This window comes from Leucopleurus acutus (assembly GCF_964270905.1).
Source record: "Leucopleurus acutus genome assembly, chromosome: 11".
Lineage (NCBI taxonomy): Eukaryota > Metazoa > Chordata > Mammalia > Artiodactyla > Delphinidae > Leucopleurus > Leucopleurus acutus.
The window spans coordinates 78,436,758-78,455,539 of record NC_139152.1 but is presented as its reverse complement, the minus strand read 5'-3'; the positions used below and the strand labels follow the sequence as shown (position 1 = coordinate 78,455,539).

The window sequence follows — 18,782 nt, the reverse complement described above, 5'->3', positions numbered from 1 at the left end:
GATGACCACAACAAAAGCAACAATGATTGCAATTACCAAACACGAAACACACTCATACTATGTCATAATATTGACATTCAGTACAGTAGTCCTCCACTGTAACAGCTCCTTTACTTTGCAGTGAAAATTGATTTGTATGTATATATATATATTTTTTTAATTGGGTTGAACTTTTTTTTTTAAATTTTATTTATTTATTTTTGCTGTGTTGGGTCTTCGTTTCTGTGCGAGGGCTTTCTCTAGTTGTGGCAAGCGGGGGCCGCTCTTCATCGCAGTGTGCGGGCCTCTCACTATCGCGGCCTCTCTTGTTGCAGAGCACAGGCTCCAGACGCGCAGGCTCAGTAGTTGTGGCTCACGGGCCTAGTTGCTCTGCGGCATGTGGGATCCTCCCAGACCAGGGCTCGAACCCGTGTCCCCTGCATTAGCAGGCAGATTCTCAACCACTGCGCCACCAGGGAAGCCCCAATTTGTATATTTTTTGATGCAGTTTTTATTTTGATATATATGGGGAAATGCTCAAACGGTTTAGCTACAGAAAACATGTTTTCCCTTATAAGGTGAATTATTCATAAAATTGTCTCAGGATTTGAACATCTGTCTGCTGGAATATATTATTTCAGACTCTTTGCTCCACTGTCTCCAAATAAAGTGTGTTATGAATCCCAGTATGGACTAGTTGGGTATCCAGATGGGAAAGATGTAAGAGTCTTACCTAAGAAAGTTATGAAATCTTTTAGAAAAGTATTAACTTAAGAAAACTCCTTACCTTTATCTTTTAGAATTCTCACTCTGTAACAGGTAAAATCCCATGTCTTAGCTGTTGAGAAGCTAGGTAAAATATGCTTATGGATTTGCACAGATAACCTGTGAAAGCTATTTAATAGATTACATCTTTCCTCAATGTATTACGTACTGTTTCTAGTTAACAGGTACTTACTGCACGTTGACTGTATGCTGGGAACCATATTTGAGGGAGTATAAAAAGAACTCTTAAAATGAAAACTGATATGAAGGTTTTAGTGAAGAATGTAAAATAAAGATCTAGAGGGTTAAAGTTTTCTATGACTATCAAAGAAATGGGTTTTCATCTTAATAAAAATGCATGAAATCTTTTTGTAGGACAAAATTTAAATTCTATAGAAGTAAGAAAATACATCAGCTCTAATAGGTTCAAGAGTTTTTTTGATGGTAAAATGACTTTAAGTATGTTTTTATACCCAGTTACTTGAATAACTGTTGATGCTTTCATACTGTAGGCTAAAATGAGATCTTAGCCATTTTCTGGAATGTGGCTTCATTAGATTGGCCCTCGATGGTAGGAATTCTAAGCCACTTTAATTCATATTGAGCCCTTTCACTGTTAAGAAACAAAGTATTTTTGTAGGCTCTTCTATAACTCAACAAATTAATGTCTTCTCTGCCTACTCATTGAAATTTTGGCCCCAGTAAATATTTCTGCTGGCCTTTCCACTAATAGAAAGTGGAAAAGCTCTGTGAGGTGGATCCATGAGTAAAATCTGAGTATGAACAGAGGTGTTGGAGTTTATAGAAGCCTCCATTTCACTATACTTACCTGATGCTAAGGTAGAAACATTCTTTCTTCCCTGGGTTTGCCTTACAGGGAACTTATCTTTTTCCCTGATAGGGAGACACTAGACACTATAGAAGGTTAGAAGTGTGTTCATTTATAAGCTGTCTACAGGAAACACACTAAAAATCATTGCCGTAATCCACATGTCAGCATGGTCTGATTTTTTTTTGCATTTTGGTGGAGGTCCAGATGAGGATGACTGTCTCCAGTCCATCCTTTCTCTTGCCTTTGACCTTTCCTTCCTAAGTATTAAAAAAAAATACTGTTTATGAGGAATGCTTGAAATAATTCAGATAAGTAAGCTTGGAGAAGGGAGAATGGGGCAATCCTTTACATATTATTATTTTTTAATTATAAAAGTTATATAGAATCCTTTAAAAAAAAAAGTCAAATGTACATAAAGTGAGAAGTAAAATGCTCCCTCCTTTCCCTCTCATTGTCCCCCTACATTCCAGTTGAGAGGAAGGGGTTTTGTTTGTTTGCTTGCTTTTTAATATGGAAAGTTTTAGGATAAATGGAAAGTTTAGGGGTAGTTCATCTCTGTCCCTGGGAGGCTATTGTTATCTTGGAGGTATGTGAGAAAGGCAGAGGCTGTCAGTCCTATTTCCCCCTTGGCAGGAACAGTGTCTTCCTTCTTGCCTGTCACCTCAGTACCTAAAACCAAGCCTAACCCACCAGGAGCTCAGTAAATGGCCAGGGTAACACACATCACAGATGGAAGAGCGGATGACACTTGTCTTTTTAACCTGCTCCTTATTTTTCTCCTCTTCCCCTCTTTCCTGGTATCTTAATTTCTCCTTACTTCCCTCCTCTCTTCTTTTTTTGTGCTTTTAGCTAATGGCTCAGAGCAGATGATCAGTGTTTTGAAGGGCTGTCTACTAGACTTTCTGCTATTTAGTCCCATATGAAAGTCTGTACGGGTACTTGGCTTTACATTGCGAAGTGAAGTTCATATTAGCAAAGAAATCAGCAACTTCAATCCATAAGTGACACTTGCTTCTTATGTCATTCATAGGCCATTTCAGCCTGTTTGGTCTTTGAGGTTGTCATCATTGTGATCATTATGTACCAAAGAGGGATGAAGCTATTTATTTATTTATTTGGCCACGTGGCATGCGGGATCTTAGTTCCCCGACCAGGGATCGAACCCATGCCTCCAGCAGTGGAAGCACAGAGTCTTAACCACTGGACCACCTGGGAAGTCCAAAGCTAGCTTTTAGAAAGATACTTTAAAAAGTATTTTGAGACCTAGCAGGATACCTTTAAGTCATTTATGTTGGTGATGGAAATTCTTTTATAAGCAGGAGACTGTATTGTGATAGGCGTGAAACCATTATTATTCTGAGCTTTGGATCTTAACTGTACAGGTAGTAAGCTACCACAAAGAAGCAGTGAAATTAAACATGGAAGCCCAGGAGTGACCTGCAAAACCACAGCTCACATGATCTCACTGCAGGAGTTCTTTACTCAGACGTGTGCACTGGAGGAGTTCTTTACTCAGAAGTGTGCGCTGGTGATGAGCTGTTTCACATGACTGATAATGCAGAAGCTTCTCTCTGCTGTCTTTTTTGCTACAAGTCTAGACTTTTAAGTGTCTAGAATACTAATTTATTTTTTTTAATATTAAAGATGACCCCCTAAATATGTATATGAGGAGAAAGAGGGTACACACGGCAAGTGAGCTTTCTATGTCTCAGGCATTGTTAGAGCATTATTTGTATTAATTCATTTAATCCTCATAAAGCCCTGTCAGGTAGGCATTATGATTATCCCCATTTTATGGATGAGGAAATGAAGGCATAGTGAAGTTAAGAGTCAGTTTCACTTATCTAGTAAGTGGCTGAGCTAAGATTCAAACAGGCAGTTTTGCTCCAAAGCAGAGCATTTCTAGCATCTACTTCTAGAAGTGTATGAAACTATGATGAAATGTTTGTGACCCTGTTAGAAGTGAATCTGTTTATCTCACTTCTTGAATGCATGTTTATTTTTACTTCCCTTCTTGAATGCATGTTTATTTTTACTTCCCTTCCGTATTCTCTGACTCTGGCTTTAGAAGATTGGGTAACAAGTTTGATAGAAATGTTGTGATTTTTTTTTCCAATCAAGGCAGCTAAAGATAAGCAAGGAGCTGGTCAACAGTGTAACTAGTGGAAAGATACACTGATGCTAAGAGTGGAGGACAAAACGCATGTCCTTTCCTGATGCTGTCTGCAGCCTCTCAGTCTTGGAAAAATGGACGTGTATTCCCAGTGTACTCTGAGAAAGAAATGGGTTCCATATGGGTCTTTGCGGTTGTTGATGATTCATAGCGGTATAGAGTAGACCTTTAAGACAGTTATTTTGTGGATAGTGACTGAGGAAGAGAAATGGTAAATAGAATTGTTCATGTATGCTTTTATTTATTTATTTATTTTAAATTTATTTATTTTTTGGCTGCGTTGGGTCTTCGTTGCTGTGCGCGGGCTTTCTCTAGTTGTGGCAAGTGGGGGCTACTCTTCGTTGCAGTGCACAGGCTTCTCATTGCGGTGGCTTCTCTTGTTGTGGAGCATGGGCCCTAGAGCGCATGGGCTTCAGTAGTTGTGGTGCTTGGGCTCAGTAGTTGTGGCTCACGGGCTCTAGAGTGCAGGCTTGGTAGTTGTGATGTCCGGGCTTAGTTGCTCTGCGGCATGTGGGATCTTCCTGGACCAGGGCTCAAACCCGTGTCCCCTGCACTGGCAGGCAGATTCTTAACCACTGTGTCACCAGGGAAGTTCCCACATATGGTTTTAAATAAGGAAATGGACTGATTTATTCATGAGCGATAGTTTAACCTTCCCCTCTCTAGCTACTTATGGGCTCCCAAGAAGCCTACTATCTTTTTCCCCCATGTCAGTGGGAAATCCGAATTACAGGTTGTGGTTCCTGTTAGAAAATGGGAACATTCAAGTAGGCTTGGATAAAATAAGATCTAGGACTCTAAGCAGATGTCCTTTTGGTTTAACTACTGGTTTCCTTGTTAATTCCCCACTATTTTATTATAGTGGAGTCTATATGTAATGTAACATTTAATTTTGTGTAACATGGACTATGTCGTATTTCTGTAACACATAACAATAATACCTTTAACTTGAGAATGGCTTGAGTTTATCCAGGCAGAGTCTGTTTAGATGTATATGCAAAGTATAATTAGGTATTCATGAAGCTCAGTTCATATACCCTTCGATATGATTTCTCAGGATAATCCTATTAGAAACCACCAGTGCACCTGCTTTGTACTTAAGGATCCCAGAAAATGGCACCCTCTTTGGTGGTTGTTTTAATTATGTCCTATTCACTCTGTTGGTGAGGGAGGGTTGAGGATGGTCAAACACATGACACTGGACAGATGAGATTGATAGCAGTTTGTCAGTCACACACACCTTAGGGGAGGAGGACATAGCATGCCACACAGGGCCACATGGAGGTTGCACTTGGGGACAGAGGGAACCACCAGGGGCTGTAGTAGGCAGACTTTGTAGTATCAAGAGGGTGAGGTGACCCTTGGTTTCCAGGGGAGGATGTGATTGACTAGTTTGACTAATTCCACACATTGGCAAGGAATTAAAATCCTCTACTCAGGGATAAGCCAGAGCAGTCCCTGTGGTAAGGAAGGTTGTTTGGCTTGGGGACCTTATCTGAGGGAGCAGAGCGGGAAGAGCAGCTTGTAGTTAGGCCCTTTGGGCCCTCTTGGTTTTCCCCAGATGTCAAGGCAGAACACCAGAGTGGTTTCGTACTGAGTCACAATCAAGAGCATGGGCAGAGGGCCTGGTCATATTTTCCAAAAGTCTCACCACCTTTTCAGTGACTTAGGATTATGATGAAGAGACATTAGCAGAAGCAATGTGGCGTGTGATGATTGACACAATGATTGACACAAAAACACATGGCCACCCTGTTAGAGATGGTAGTCAGAGGGGGAGCTGTTCATCTCTTCCTACTTGCCACCCACTCTCACTCCCCTAGCCTGACTCCCCCACTAGGTTCCCTGCTCTAGTGTTAGAACTTGATGAAGCCAAGGGGAGGGGTTGGGTTTGGATCCCCAGCTCCCTTCATGGATGGATGATGTCTCTTCTGTCTTGCCTGCTTGCCAGCCATGTTAGCAGTAGCAACCTCTTTCTAACTAGTGAATCTCCAACTTCTCATCATACAGAAATGCACTCGCCTCTCGCCCCTCATCACCCTCCACATCACTTCCATTCCTACCTCCAAGTCTTTGCTCACAGTATTTCCCCTCCAGTCCTCTCCCACTTAGGAGGTCTTTGCTCCTCCCTTCATTCACTGGAGTCCTCTCTCCCAAGTGCCTGTACCCTGCCATCTCTCTGACTGCCCCAGTCTGCATGGGCTACTTCTTTCTCTGGTTCTGTAGCCCTTAGTGCCTGTGTACTGCCTTTAGCATTTAGCATACACTTACTTTTAGTTGTTCTCTTTTTAGAAAATGGTCCCTGCCTTTACCCTACTTACTGTGGTTATACTGATTCCTTTTGCCTTTATCAGTTTAAGAAAGTTTCAATTAGCAGGTGAAAAGAAAAGCAACCAATAGCATTTACAGTTTGAACATTATCTATGACTAATTCTATTAGATTATCTTCATCCAACCCCTAAAAAATGATGCATAATAAGTCCACAGTAAATATTTATTGAAATAAATGGCATAGTAGTTTTATATCTATTAAATATTATAAAATATATATGTGAAAATATATGTATATAGGTACAATAAATGTGTGTGTGTGTGTCTGAATATGAAGTGTCTGCGTGTATTCATCCCAACCTCATTATTTCTAGTGGCCTTTATTTGGTCTGGTACTAATGAGTTACACATTACATAATGAGGAGGTAAAGGGAAGAAATGATGTTGGGTCAATATCTCTAACTTTATTCAAACATTTAAAATTTTTTTCAACAAAATAAATACCATCTTTGCCACAATGAGAAAAGTGGATTGGGAACCTGCTATACATTTTACTTGGAGGCAATACTTAGCTCAGTAGAATGCTTTTCTATTTGTATTACAAATTTCTATCTATATTTCTTGAAGAGCATTTTAAAGAATCATTCCTCAACCCCCCTAAGAAAGCAAAATTGCTGGTAATTAAATGTTTGGTACTTATTTTAGCTAGTCCTTGTTTCAGTAGGCATGTTTATAACAATTTATTCCACTGTGGCTAGGAACAGCTCAGGCTCTAACCAGACACCTCCCAGCTGAGCCTGAGGGGCAGGAGGGTCTGTTGGATTGTGATTGGCCTTGGGCTCCTTCTTTGTCCTTAAGATTGGACCAGGAACCCTGGAGGGCATGATCCTTACAGGCCAGGAGTTCTGCCACAATCCAGACAGCACTGAGGGAGATGCCTAATAGCATGGTGCTGTTTACTGTGGTCTCCTCAACAGTTGTGTGGTTACTCTGTGGCCCCTACAGACTGTTGAACAACCCCTTTACAACATCTTTTTCTCTTTTTAAAGCTGTCAACTGGCTAGCCAGAAGGTCAGTCCTCCTACCTATTATCTAGAGACTCATGCTAATGGCTTTCCTAAATAAGCCCCTACAGGCTGTAAGGGAAGGCATAGTCTATGTAACTTTCCCACATACGAAGTAGTTAAAAGGGAAAAAATAAAGGCAATCTTGAATATGTGCAGACACCTGGGACTTCCCTGGTGGTCCAGTGGTTAAGACTCTGTGCTTCCACTGCAGAGGACACGGGTTCGATATCTGGTCGGGGAATTAAGATCCAGGCCAGGAATTCTACAACCCTGACAGCACTGTGGCACGGTTAAAAAAAAAAAAAAGTGCAGAAATCTAAACCTGGGGTGTGGGGAGAAAGGAACAGGAGTTTCTCTTTTTCTTCCTTACTTCCTTTTCTTTCTCTTTTTTTTTCTAAATATAATTCTCATCTCCCTGTGAAGAAATAAGCTATCTCTAAAGAGTTGGTGCTCTGAACCAGCTTTTATAAAACTTTTCAAAGTTTCTGAGTTTGTGGGATGTGTGTGTGTGTGTGTGTGTGTGTGTGTGTGTGTGTGTGTTGTCTTTGAAAAAGTAAATAGAAATGTTGTCATCATAAAAGCACCAAAGGGTAAATAATGAAGTCTCTGTCTTATCTCAGACCACAGTCTCAGAGGCAACCATTGTTATCACTTTCTTCTGACTCTTTCTAGAGATATCTATCAGCATATTTGTGTTTCCCTGCCTGTGTGTCTACATTTTATATGCATACATATATATGTATATACACATATGCACACATATATATGTGTGTTTTTACACAGATGGATACACACTGCTATGTGCCTTGACTTTTTAATCTAGCAGTATTCTTGGAGAGCAACCTGTATCATTGTACATAGACCTATTTCATTTTTTAAACAGCTGTTTAGTAGTTCATTGTATGGATGTGCCCAATTTATTTAAACAGTCTCCTATTAATGGCCATTGATGGAAACTCCTTTTAAAACTGCTTATTTGTCCTTAAACCTTACTGACTCTAAAATCTGCTTACATAAAGTGGGTGTGAACATCTGGGTAGGTTCTCTTCTACTTTAAGGAATTTTGAATTCCATTTGGTTTTTAACCAGTTTTCAGAGTTTTTCTTCGATGACTGTATTTTAAATAGCAGCCTCAGGTACTTATCCTGATTTTGTTTTTGTCAGTAGAGTACAATTTTAAGAATCCTAGTAATAAATGCATTTCTGGGGAAGGGGATGGTAATGGTATTTATAAGGGTAGAAGTTGCCCCTGTAAAATTAAGCAGGCCTGTTTTTCAAAGTTCATCACTAAAGCCTGGTTTTCCTTCCTACAGAGTCACCCAAAACCAGGTTTTTTGTTGTTGGTGGTGGTGTTTTTATTTGTTTTGTTTTGCTTTTTTCCAAAGCCAGTTTTGAAATAATCCTCTAGTCTATATTTCAGGGGATACTGGATATTTTTCTGTGTTTTCTCTTTTTGAAGCCATAGAACTGCAGCTTGCTAGTTTTAAAGGCTTGGTGGTTAACACCTCTAAAATTAATGAACCAATGAGTAAAAACACTAATTGTGTACATTTTACACTGCAAGTTTTTGTTTTTACACTTATTTTTGGTAACAAATTCCTGCTGTGCTATCCCTTATTTTAGTGATTTTATTTATTTGTATTGTGTGTGGGTTTCTTTTCAGATTTTTTTTTTTTTTAGTGTGAACCATTTTTTTTAAAGTCTTTGAATTTGTTACAATATTGCTTCTGTTTTATGTTTTGATTTTTTGGCCGTGGGGCATGTGGGATCTTAGCTCCCTGACCATGGATCGAACCTGTACACCCTGCATTGGAAGGCGAAGTCTTAACCACTGGACAGCCAGGGAAGTCCCTATTCTGTGGTTATTAATCAAAATGTTTAATTCCAAAAAGTTAATATACGTTAAATTATATATTTTTTAATTGAAATCAAGATAATAAAATCATTAATTTTTTAAATTAAAGTTTGCCCTAAACCTTAGGCACTCTAAGATACTGGGGTGAGGGGGTGGAGGGAAGGGGGGTGGGGATTTCTGCTCTACAGCTGTCGTAACATCAGCCATCTATAGTCTTACATATTATGGAAGCATCAGTGTTTATTTTTAGTCAAAGCAGCTAGTAATGGAGAAGACCTATCAGATGATTTGGTTTACCTCTCAGCACAGAGGGTCACACTTGATAAACCTGATTTTTGTTGAAGTCAGATAAGTTTGTTTCAGACTCTGTGTTATTTCTTGGCTTTTATGTTCTGTCACCCTGGCTCTGCATGGACTTAAAATAATTATGTGGGCTTCCCTGGTGGCGCAGTGGTTAAGAATCCCCCTGCTAATTCAGGGGACACGGGTTCGAGCCCTGGTCCGGGGAGATCCCACATGCCACGGAACAACTAAGCCTGTGCACCACAACTGAGCCTGCGCTCTAGAGCCCGCGAACCACAACTGCTGAGCCCGCATACCACAACTACTGAAGCCCGTGCGCCTAGAGCCCGTGTTCCACAACAAGAGAAGCCACCGCTCGCCACAACTAGAGAAAGCCCATGTGCAGCAACGAAGACCCAACGCAGCCAAGAATAAAATAAATAAAGTAAAAATAAATTTAAAATTAATAGTAATAATTATGCAAGTTCCTGCGTTTGGAAAATGTAAAAACATGACATGAATATATGAGTCTCGCTTTATTAGAGGATGAAAATGCCTGTGTAGGGCTGATTCCCAAGTTGTGCCATGTTTCCTGAAAGAAGTAGAGAGAAAACTTGCTTATTTTAGGGGTAGTTCCTAGGAAAATAATGTGAGTAGGCAGTAGAGAAAAAATTCCACATGTACTACATAATTGAGAAGAGGACCTGAAAATAAGAAGAGGAATGGTTTTTAAATTGTTTTTTGTTGATTTGATGCATGGTTTTCAACCTGACACTGGAATCTGCAGTTCCATAAGGGAATTGAAGTAAAAGAGTAAAAAGTTTTCTGGGGAAACTAAATAGAAACAATTTTCCAGTGAAAATTGTAAACCTATTTTATATACTTGGCATATTATAATACAGAACTTATTTTTAAATTTTTTTGCTAATTTTTCCATGGAGTGTTGTTCATCCTTCAAGTTTTCCTTGGTAGTTTTTCCCACTCATTCTGTGATAAACATGAAAGCAGCCAAAGGAAACATGTAATCACCAAGTCATAATGAGACAGCATTTGCAAAAGAATTTTGACATCCTGAGGACTAGCAGGTTCTGTTCAGTTTGGTCCAGGAGTAGAAAGAAGAGGTGGAGAGAGATGCCAGAAGTTTAGATTTATATGTTGCGACTTGGAAATGAGAAAGAAACTTTGAAGGTGAGAATACTGGAATGAACTTCTTTCTTCACATTTGGGAGGAATTAAATGGAGCTCAGAATAAAATCACAGGCAAGAGAGGAGAAAGATAACTGGATTTGTCAACAACTGAGAACAGGCTTCAGTGCTTTGAACGCATTCTTCAGTTAACTTTGCTCCCCTTTTCCTTCTTGTGCCATCCTTGGCCTCTTTCCTCCCCTTGCTGGACTCTTTAATTTAATAGAGTTTCACAAGTTGAACCTGGCAACTTTTATGCCTGGCTTGGCACTGTGAAGGTTTTATGTTCCTAAAAACTCTTCGAGGAAATGGATTATTTTTTAAAAGACAGTTTCTTTTGAAAATGAGATCATCCTTGATGTGACATCTTACCTGAAATAGAAATTGATGTACTTCCAGTGTAAGATGTGCTGTTTATATATAGAAAATAACATAAGTAATTTTTGGGACTTCCCTGGTGGCGCAGTGGTTGGGAATCGGCCTGGCAGTGCGGGGGGACATTGGTTTGATCCCTGGTCTGGGAATATCCCACATGCCACAGAGCAGCTGAGCCTGCATGCCACAACTACTGAGCCCATGTGCCGCAAGTACTAAAGCCTGCACGCCTAGAACCCGCGCTCTGCAACAAGAGAAGCCACCGCAATGAGAGGCCCGTGTACCGCAACGAAGAGTAGCCCCCGCTCACTGCAACTAGAGAAAGCCCGTGCGCAGCAGGGAAGACCCAATGCAGCCAAAAATAAATAAAATTAAATCTTTTGAAAAAGAAAATAACATAAGTAATTTTTTTAAAAAGTGATGGCAGTAAATAATCATCACTCCAAATGCAAGGATCCTTGGCATGTGGAATTGAAGGGACAGTTGCCTAATGAGTAGAAATTTACTTCTGGCTTTACTTGTCTCTGTTTTTATCCGCGTGTACTTGGAAAAAATAGTATTTTCTGGAAACCAGGCTTCTTCCCTGTTAGAAGCAAATCTGACTTGGAAAGGATGGGCTGGGGAAGGAGAACCCAGTTTTGGCTCTTTCTGGTTGTTGTTGCAGCTTACTGTCCTCTACTTCATTTATCAAATTATGTAATAACTAGGCAGGAAAGTGTGCAGGAAACACTATGTCCTGTTCCTTTAACCCTAAAAGTAGACTGTATTAGGATTTATCTTCTGACAGTGGGAAGGAAGTGTAAGAAATGGAGGAGCGGCATAGGTAAAGAATCCATGTTTCATTATCAGGAATCTAAAATTATTAGATGGCTTAGAAGGCGGTTCACGGTTATATGGGAAAATAGATTAATCAACAGTTTTTTTCTGTTTAATTATTTAGAGCTGAACATGTATGTGGATACTAGGTACCGTCTTTCCTGATTTTATTGCTGACCCCATTATCTTTCCTTTAAAATCAGATCCTTTGTTGACATATTTCTGTTTCGATTGATGTCACCCTCATTTTGCTGGTGACTGTTCACGAAACCTCAAAGGAAGACTCGAGTTTCTCCCCCTCCTCTTTACCCTAGCTCTGGTGATTTTTCTTCTTCTTACATACAACCCTTCCTCTCAATTCCTGATGTAGCCACCCTGGCGCAGGCTGCCTGCACTATTGAAATTAACTCCTAGATCTTCCTCCACTTCTGTCACTGTGCCTACCTCCATTTCACCCTTAGTTCATTGGTTTTGGGTTATAAGATTAATACTCTTAAAACCGCATTTTGCTGTACTCACTTTCCTCCCTCCTAAGCTTGAGAAATCATAATTGGTTTCTACTGTTTACCATTCAGGTATGTGGGGAGCTCCTTTAGCTTCCACTTAAGCTGTGAGATCATCAAGGTGATCTCACTGATGCTAATAAACAAGGATATCCTTTCCTCTTGTTGGTGGGGGGTGGGGTGGAAGGTGCTGTGCTTACAAAGCTTGACTGACCGAGGAGGTGCCCTTCTCATCTCTTTTGGCGCTAACAAGAAAGAAGTATGGTAGTGACAAGCTTGGAGGTATAGTAAGGAAATCTTTGAGGTCTACTGGAAGATTTGAGTCTCCTTGTTGAAGGCCTACAAGATGAGTATAAACACCTTAGCTATTGTTCATGCTCCTTGACAGCCTGGCACCTGTCGTCTTCTCCAAGCTTGTTTTCTATTAATTACTTACAGGAGATTCCACATGTAGCCAAAATGTTTTTGTTTGTTTTGTGAATACCAACATTCCCACTTCTACACCATTGATTATGATGTCCAGATGTCCCTTCTCCTTTAAACCATACAGTTTTTCCAGTATTCCCCCCCAAACCCTTCTTTGTGATCACCACTACCATATATACTATTGGAAGTTCTGAAATATAATACACATTGGTTTCTAATATCATTTTGTTCATTCAGTAAAAATTTGTTGTGTGCCTATTACATATCGAGTAGTATGCTGGGGATTCAACTGAAAAAGAGAATTTCCTTGTCCTTGGGAGTTTACATTTTCATGAGAGAAACAAATATACCACTGAGTAAGATCACATAGGATTGAGAAAAGCCAGGTAAACTAATTTGTGATAAGGAGGGGGCAGTCAGGGAAGGTTTTCTGTAGGTAAGCGATTTTCAGAACTAAAATCTCCCAAAGTTTTGTGGCGGTATGTTTTGATCCATGTTTTTAATATTTAAAGCTCATTTATTTATTTATTTGTCCCCTTGTTCTTAACTGTTAACTTTTGTAAACATTTATATCCCTAAATGGATGTGGCAACTAACTGGTTACTATCTTCTTAATAATAGCTCTCCGCATGTTGATCCAGGAAACACCTCTCAGCGCTCTTTAGACAAAATAAAGCTACATTTCCTCACAGGTGCCACAGCCCTATTACTGATTATTCGAAATTTTTACACTGTTGAGTCCAAAAGAGCTCACAGATGGGCTGATTCAAAAAATCAAATTACTGGGGTTTTGTTACAACCAGATTCTGATTCAGTGGGGTGGGACAGGGACTGAGGTTTTATTTTTCTAAAAAGCTTCCTGGTGATGCTGAAGCTGCTAATAGATTGAATATGTTTTGAGTAGCAGAGTTTCAGAGTATCTCTTTAGAGTTGAAGAGATCAAGAATTAAGATAAAAACAGGTTGAAGGTATATTTTCTTCTATTTATATGGATGGATCCTGCAGTCTGTACATCCTAACTCTCATTTACTGTCAGTCATCTAAATCAACTAATTTCCCAGCTGGGTTGGGCTCCTATCCCTGAACCCAGAGACAAGCGAATCTTGCCAGTGATTTGACTAGAAAGCTTCTGTTCTCCACCCACCCCCAACCCCACCCCAGGGGTGAGTCTTCTCCATGTCATGGGGAGCTATGATAAGATATGCACCCACCTAATTGAGGTTGTGATATGATTCCCTGAGGCCCTCAGCCACTGAGTAATAGGAAACCCCATCTTTACCAGAAGGAAGTGTTCCTTTTGGCATTCTGCCTCCATCCAACTAGTTTGTGTAACTGTCAGGCTCCAGGAATGGCTTCTGAGGCAAGTCTGTATCCTACAATGTGTAATCAGGAACTGGAAGAAAATTTATCTTCAGCTTTTAAGATTCCCAGTAGAAATTCTCATAACTTGTAGGAAGCTTGGCAGTTGAGTGACCTGCCCATGACCTGAGAAAGGAACCTGCTAGAGTGAAATGCAACTGTCTCTTTATTCTGCCTGAGTATTTCCCCTGACGATTTTCTGTGGATCTTTTCCTGACTCTTCTATTCTGCAGGTATTCTTTCTTTCTTTATTTTTGGTTGCATTGGGTCTTTGTTGCTGCCAACGGGCTTTCTCTAGTTTCGGCGAGCGGGGGCTACTCTTCGTTGCAGTGCGCGGGCTTCTCATTGTCGTGGCTTCTCTTATTGTGGAGCACGGGCTCTAGGCACGTGGGCTTCAGCAGTTGTGGCACGTGGGCTCCAGCAGTTGTGGCACGTGGGCTCAGTAGTTGTGGCTTATGGGCTGTAGAACGCAGGCTCAGTAGTTGTGGCACATGGGCTTCGTTGCTCCACAGCATGTGGGAGCTTCCCGGCCCAGGGCGCAAACCTGTGTCCCCTGCATTGGCAGGCGGATTATTAACCACGGTGCCACCAGGGAAGTCCTCTGCAGGTATTCTTGTTGACTGCAGACAGGAAAGCAGTTGCTACGGCAACTTGTTCCTGACTCTTTACAACTAAAGCTAGAAAGAATTATTTCTGTTGCCTTTCTTGGGAACTTTCCTATGGAATTTCCCCCCACAGATTGGACTGCAACAGTGGCTTTTAGATTCAAGAGATCTAAAAAATGTTAGATCTGAGAAATGTTGTTGATGACAGGCTGGCAAGAAGCAGTTGGTAAATGGCCTGGTACAGGGGTTTTCAAACTTTAGCCTGTATCACTTAGGGGTCCTGCACCTCTAGGGTTTCTGATTTAGCAAGTCTGGAGTAAACTGGAGAATTTGTGCCCATCCTCATTCCTTCCCATGTCTTGTGATGTGGTTACATGAAAGGCAATTGGTGATAACCAGAGAGATGGGCATGGGCACATGTCCACAATAGTACATTATGATCATCATCATTACCTCCCAGTCCTTGTAGATTTGTTACTTGCTTTAAAAAAAAACAAAAGCAAACCACTGAGGCCCAAAGAAGCAGCACCTCTTCTAATGTTGGAACATGAACATGGTTGGTAACCCAGCTCACCTCCTGTGAGACTTTTTGGTTTGTGCTAGTAGAGACCTGATTGTCTACAGTTAAGGGATAGGTTGGGGGCAGCTGGGAAACTTGCTCCTTACCCACCTTCCTATCACAGAAATACATGTTGTTTTTTTTAATTTTTAAAATTTATATAATTTTTAAAGGTCACTTTCCATCTACAGTTACTACAAAACATTTGGCTATATTCCATGTGTTGTATAATACATTTGAGTCTATTTTACACCCAATATATTGTACCTGCCCCCTGCCACTAGTAACCACTAGTTTGTTCTCTGTATCTGTGAGTCTGCTTCTTTTATGTTACATTCACTAGTTTTTTGTAAAAATGCATGTTTTTCAAGATGATCCATTTTAAACCCAAAAGTAATTTGGGTTTTGGACAACTGAGATAGGGAAAGGGAAGGGAGAGTTTTGTTGATCTGACTCTTTTTATCCCTCCAAATCCCTTAGATGTGCCTTGCTTACATCACATAGTTTGTTTCTGGTAGCATTCCTTGTTCTCAAAGGTGACTAATGAGATGCTCTCTATTGCAGCAGTTCTGGAGCATCCCAGGAGGGACCCAATGATCTGGACCTTCATCTTAGTGACCTTCCTTCAGATGAAGAGGAAGTCATCAACAGTTCTGATGAAGACAATGTCAGCTCTGCTTCTAGTAAAGGGGAGCCTGACCTGCTGGAAGATAAACAAGTATGTTGTTGGTAACTCAGAAGTAATATTTATTAACATGATAGGCATAAAATCCCTGTTCTAAATGTTCTGAAGTTAGATTGCAGTGATGGTTGCACAACCCTGAATATATTAAAAACCATTGAATTATACATTTTAGAAGTGCAAAAATATATTGTATGGAATGCAAATTATATCTCAATAAAGGTATTAAGGAAAATTAAAAATCCTGATAAAGGGAAAATGATAGTGCTAAGTGGAAGATTAGTACAGAGTCATGCATATCATGTAGTCCTATGTACATCAGCCCAGGATGGGCCACAAATGTGGCTTTAGCCAACTAATAACTCAAGGAAAGAAGGTGATAGCAGTTTCTAAAAGAAGAAGTCTTTGGTGTAGAAGCATAGGAAGAGACCTTCTTTTGTAACTTCTTTGATTTTCAATTTCTCAGTTTATACAATGGGACTGTAATGTTGTTCTGAGGCTCAAACAGGATAATAGTTGCCAAAACACTTCGTAAGTCAAGAAAGTTTATGCACATTAAACATGTATAGGGCTTCCCTGGTGACGCAGTGGTTAAGAATCTGCCTGCCAATGCAGGGGACACGGGTTCGAGCCCTGGTCCGGGAAGATCCCACATGCCGCAGAGCAACTAAGCCCGTGCACCACAACTACTGAGTCTGCACTCTAGAGCCCACGAGCCACAACTACTGAGCCTGCGTGCCACAACTACTGAAGCCCGTGCACCCTAGAGCCCGTGCTCCGCAATAAGAGAAGCCACTGCAACGAGAAGCCTGCACACCACAACCAAGAGTAGCCCTTGCTCGCTGCAACTAGAGAAAGCCCTTGCACAGCAACGAAGACCTAATGCAGGCAAAAATAAATAAATTAATTAATTTAAAAAAAACCATGTATAATATACTTCTATAATTGTGTTTGTGGTAGGTTGTATTAGTTTCCTAGGGAAGTCGTCACAAACTACCACAAACCGAGTGGCTTGAAAACAGAAATATATTGTTTAACAGCTCTGGAGATCAGAATTCCAAAATCAACATGTCGGCAAGGCCATGCTCTCTCTGAAACCTGTAAGGGAGAATCTTTTCTTTCCTCTTCCTGGTAGTTTGCCGGCAGTCCTTGGAGTTCCTTGGCTTATAGCCACAGCACTTCAGTCTCTGCCTCCATCATCACGTGGTGTGCTCCCTTCATGTGTGTGTGTCTGTGTCTCCTCTTCTTGTAAGGACAACAATCAGATTAGATTAGGTGCCCACCATAGTCCAATATGACCTCATTTTAACTTACTGATTACATCTGAAACAGCCCTGTTTCCAAATAAGGTCACATTCTGAGGTCCTGGGGGTTAAGACTTGAACATTTATTTTGGAGGGACATAATTCAAACCATAACAGGTACTATATTCCATGGACATATAATGGGCATATTACTGATATGTGTCTAGATGCCAGTAACATTCCGTCATGAAAGTGCCAGACTCAGTCTTAGTAGGAGGAGAAAAGAAAGAAGATGTGCTGCTGTGCCCTTGTCTTAACTTTGTGAAGCAAAAGCAAGCTGATGTTCAAAAAGTTATTCCTGGAAAGATAAAAGTACCACCATTAAAGGAAGAAAATTACCCCTGCACCACACCTGTGTGTCTGTGCTTATCTATGTGCAGGTTATTACATTGAATCTTCAAAATCATCCTAGGATATAGATCTAACATATGTACTGTTTTTCTCCTTTTCACATGAAGAAAAGGAGTTTATAACTTGCCTTGTACAAGTAACTTGCCTTGGAACCTCCTGAAGTGAGGTTTTTAACCAAAATCTGTCTCTGCTAATAACTTGGTGTAAGTCCCAGAATCTGAATGATTTTTTTTGTTTGTTTGTTTTTAAATATTTATTTATTTATTTGGCTGCGCCTGGTCTTAGTTGCAGCACGTGGGATCTTTAGTTGAGGCATGCGGGAACTTTAGTTGTGGCGCATGGATCTTTTGGTTGCACCCTGCGGGATCTTTAGTTGCAGCCTGCGGGATCTTTTGTTGTGGCATGTAGGCTCCTAGTTGCGGCATGCAGGATCTAGTTCCCTGACCAGGAATCGAACCCGGGCCCCCTTCATTGGGAGCACAGAGTCTTAGCCACTGGACCACCAGGGAAGTCCCCAGAATCTGACTGATGTTGATGGAACATGTTTGGGGTGGGGGTGAATAGCCATGCTAATTTTTTTTTTTTCTCCAAGTTTTTAGTTTTATATTTTTTGGTCTTTACTTTCAGTGCTTAATAAATGATTGTTTAAAAATGAGATCTATTCATTCTGCTTCATTGTGGTTAGAATATCACCACTGTTCACCCCTCCTAAATATTGACTTCCCTGCCTTTTTTACCCCCAAATTTTCTTTGTAAAATAACTCATCTGATATATACACTCACAAAGAGAGGCGAAAACCTAAGAGAATATTGTTTTTTAGAAGTTAATCATGTGTCACCTCATTTTGGGGATAATTTAATGATAAGGAGATGTTTCTCAGGTGGATCTGGTTGTTCAGTTTTTTGCTTTTTAGTAGAACTCTTGAGTAATATAGCAGAGGCCTTTTATGAATTCTGTTTAAAAGTAATGGATAAATTTCACTGAATTTTACTTGTAGTGAACAAATATGAAAAGAGGAGAACAGAGTTAAGAATTTACAAAGCTGGGTCTGGGCTGTTATCAGGAGATCGGAACATAAAACTGGATTTCAGATCAAAGGTTCTCTTTTGGAATTTGTTTGAATTATTTTATGGCCTTGACAAAGTAATTTCATTTGTGGTCCATGTTTCAACTTCCATGACTGTATACTTTAGGCAGATGCATTTATTTAACAGGTAGTCTCCTTTGAAAGGCGTTGTAATTTAAGTGAGGACTTTCATTAACTGAAAAGTTAAGATACCAAATAAAGCCTCTCTCGCGCAGTTTTACATCATTGTTTGACTTGGGTCAGAATCGTTGTTCTTACAAGTTGAAGTTAATATAGAGCTTTTTATTTTGTTTTGGTTATCTTTG

The 18,782-nt window shown here is 40.3% G+C and overlaps 1 protein-coding gene across 2 annotated transcripts in view; it reads left to right on the top strand.

The window, feature by feature from the left end:
- The window catches only part of FGD6 (FYVE, RhoGEF and PH domain containing 6), a 108,899-nt gene that overhangs the window by 23,070 nt on the left and 67,047 nt on the right, over nucleotides 1–18,782 (top strand). Inside the window, exon 3 of one of the 2 annotated variants that reach the window (XM_082850163.1) lies at nucleotides 15,620–15,770. In XM_082850163.1, coding sequence (XP_082706289.1) covers nucleotides 15,620–15,770 — 151 coding nt within the window. Of the gene's footprint in view, nucleotides 1–15,616; nucleotides 15,771–18,782 lie in introns of both variants that reach the window. The other variant, XM_082850162.1, reaches the window with a different exon arrangement.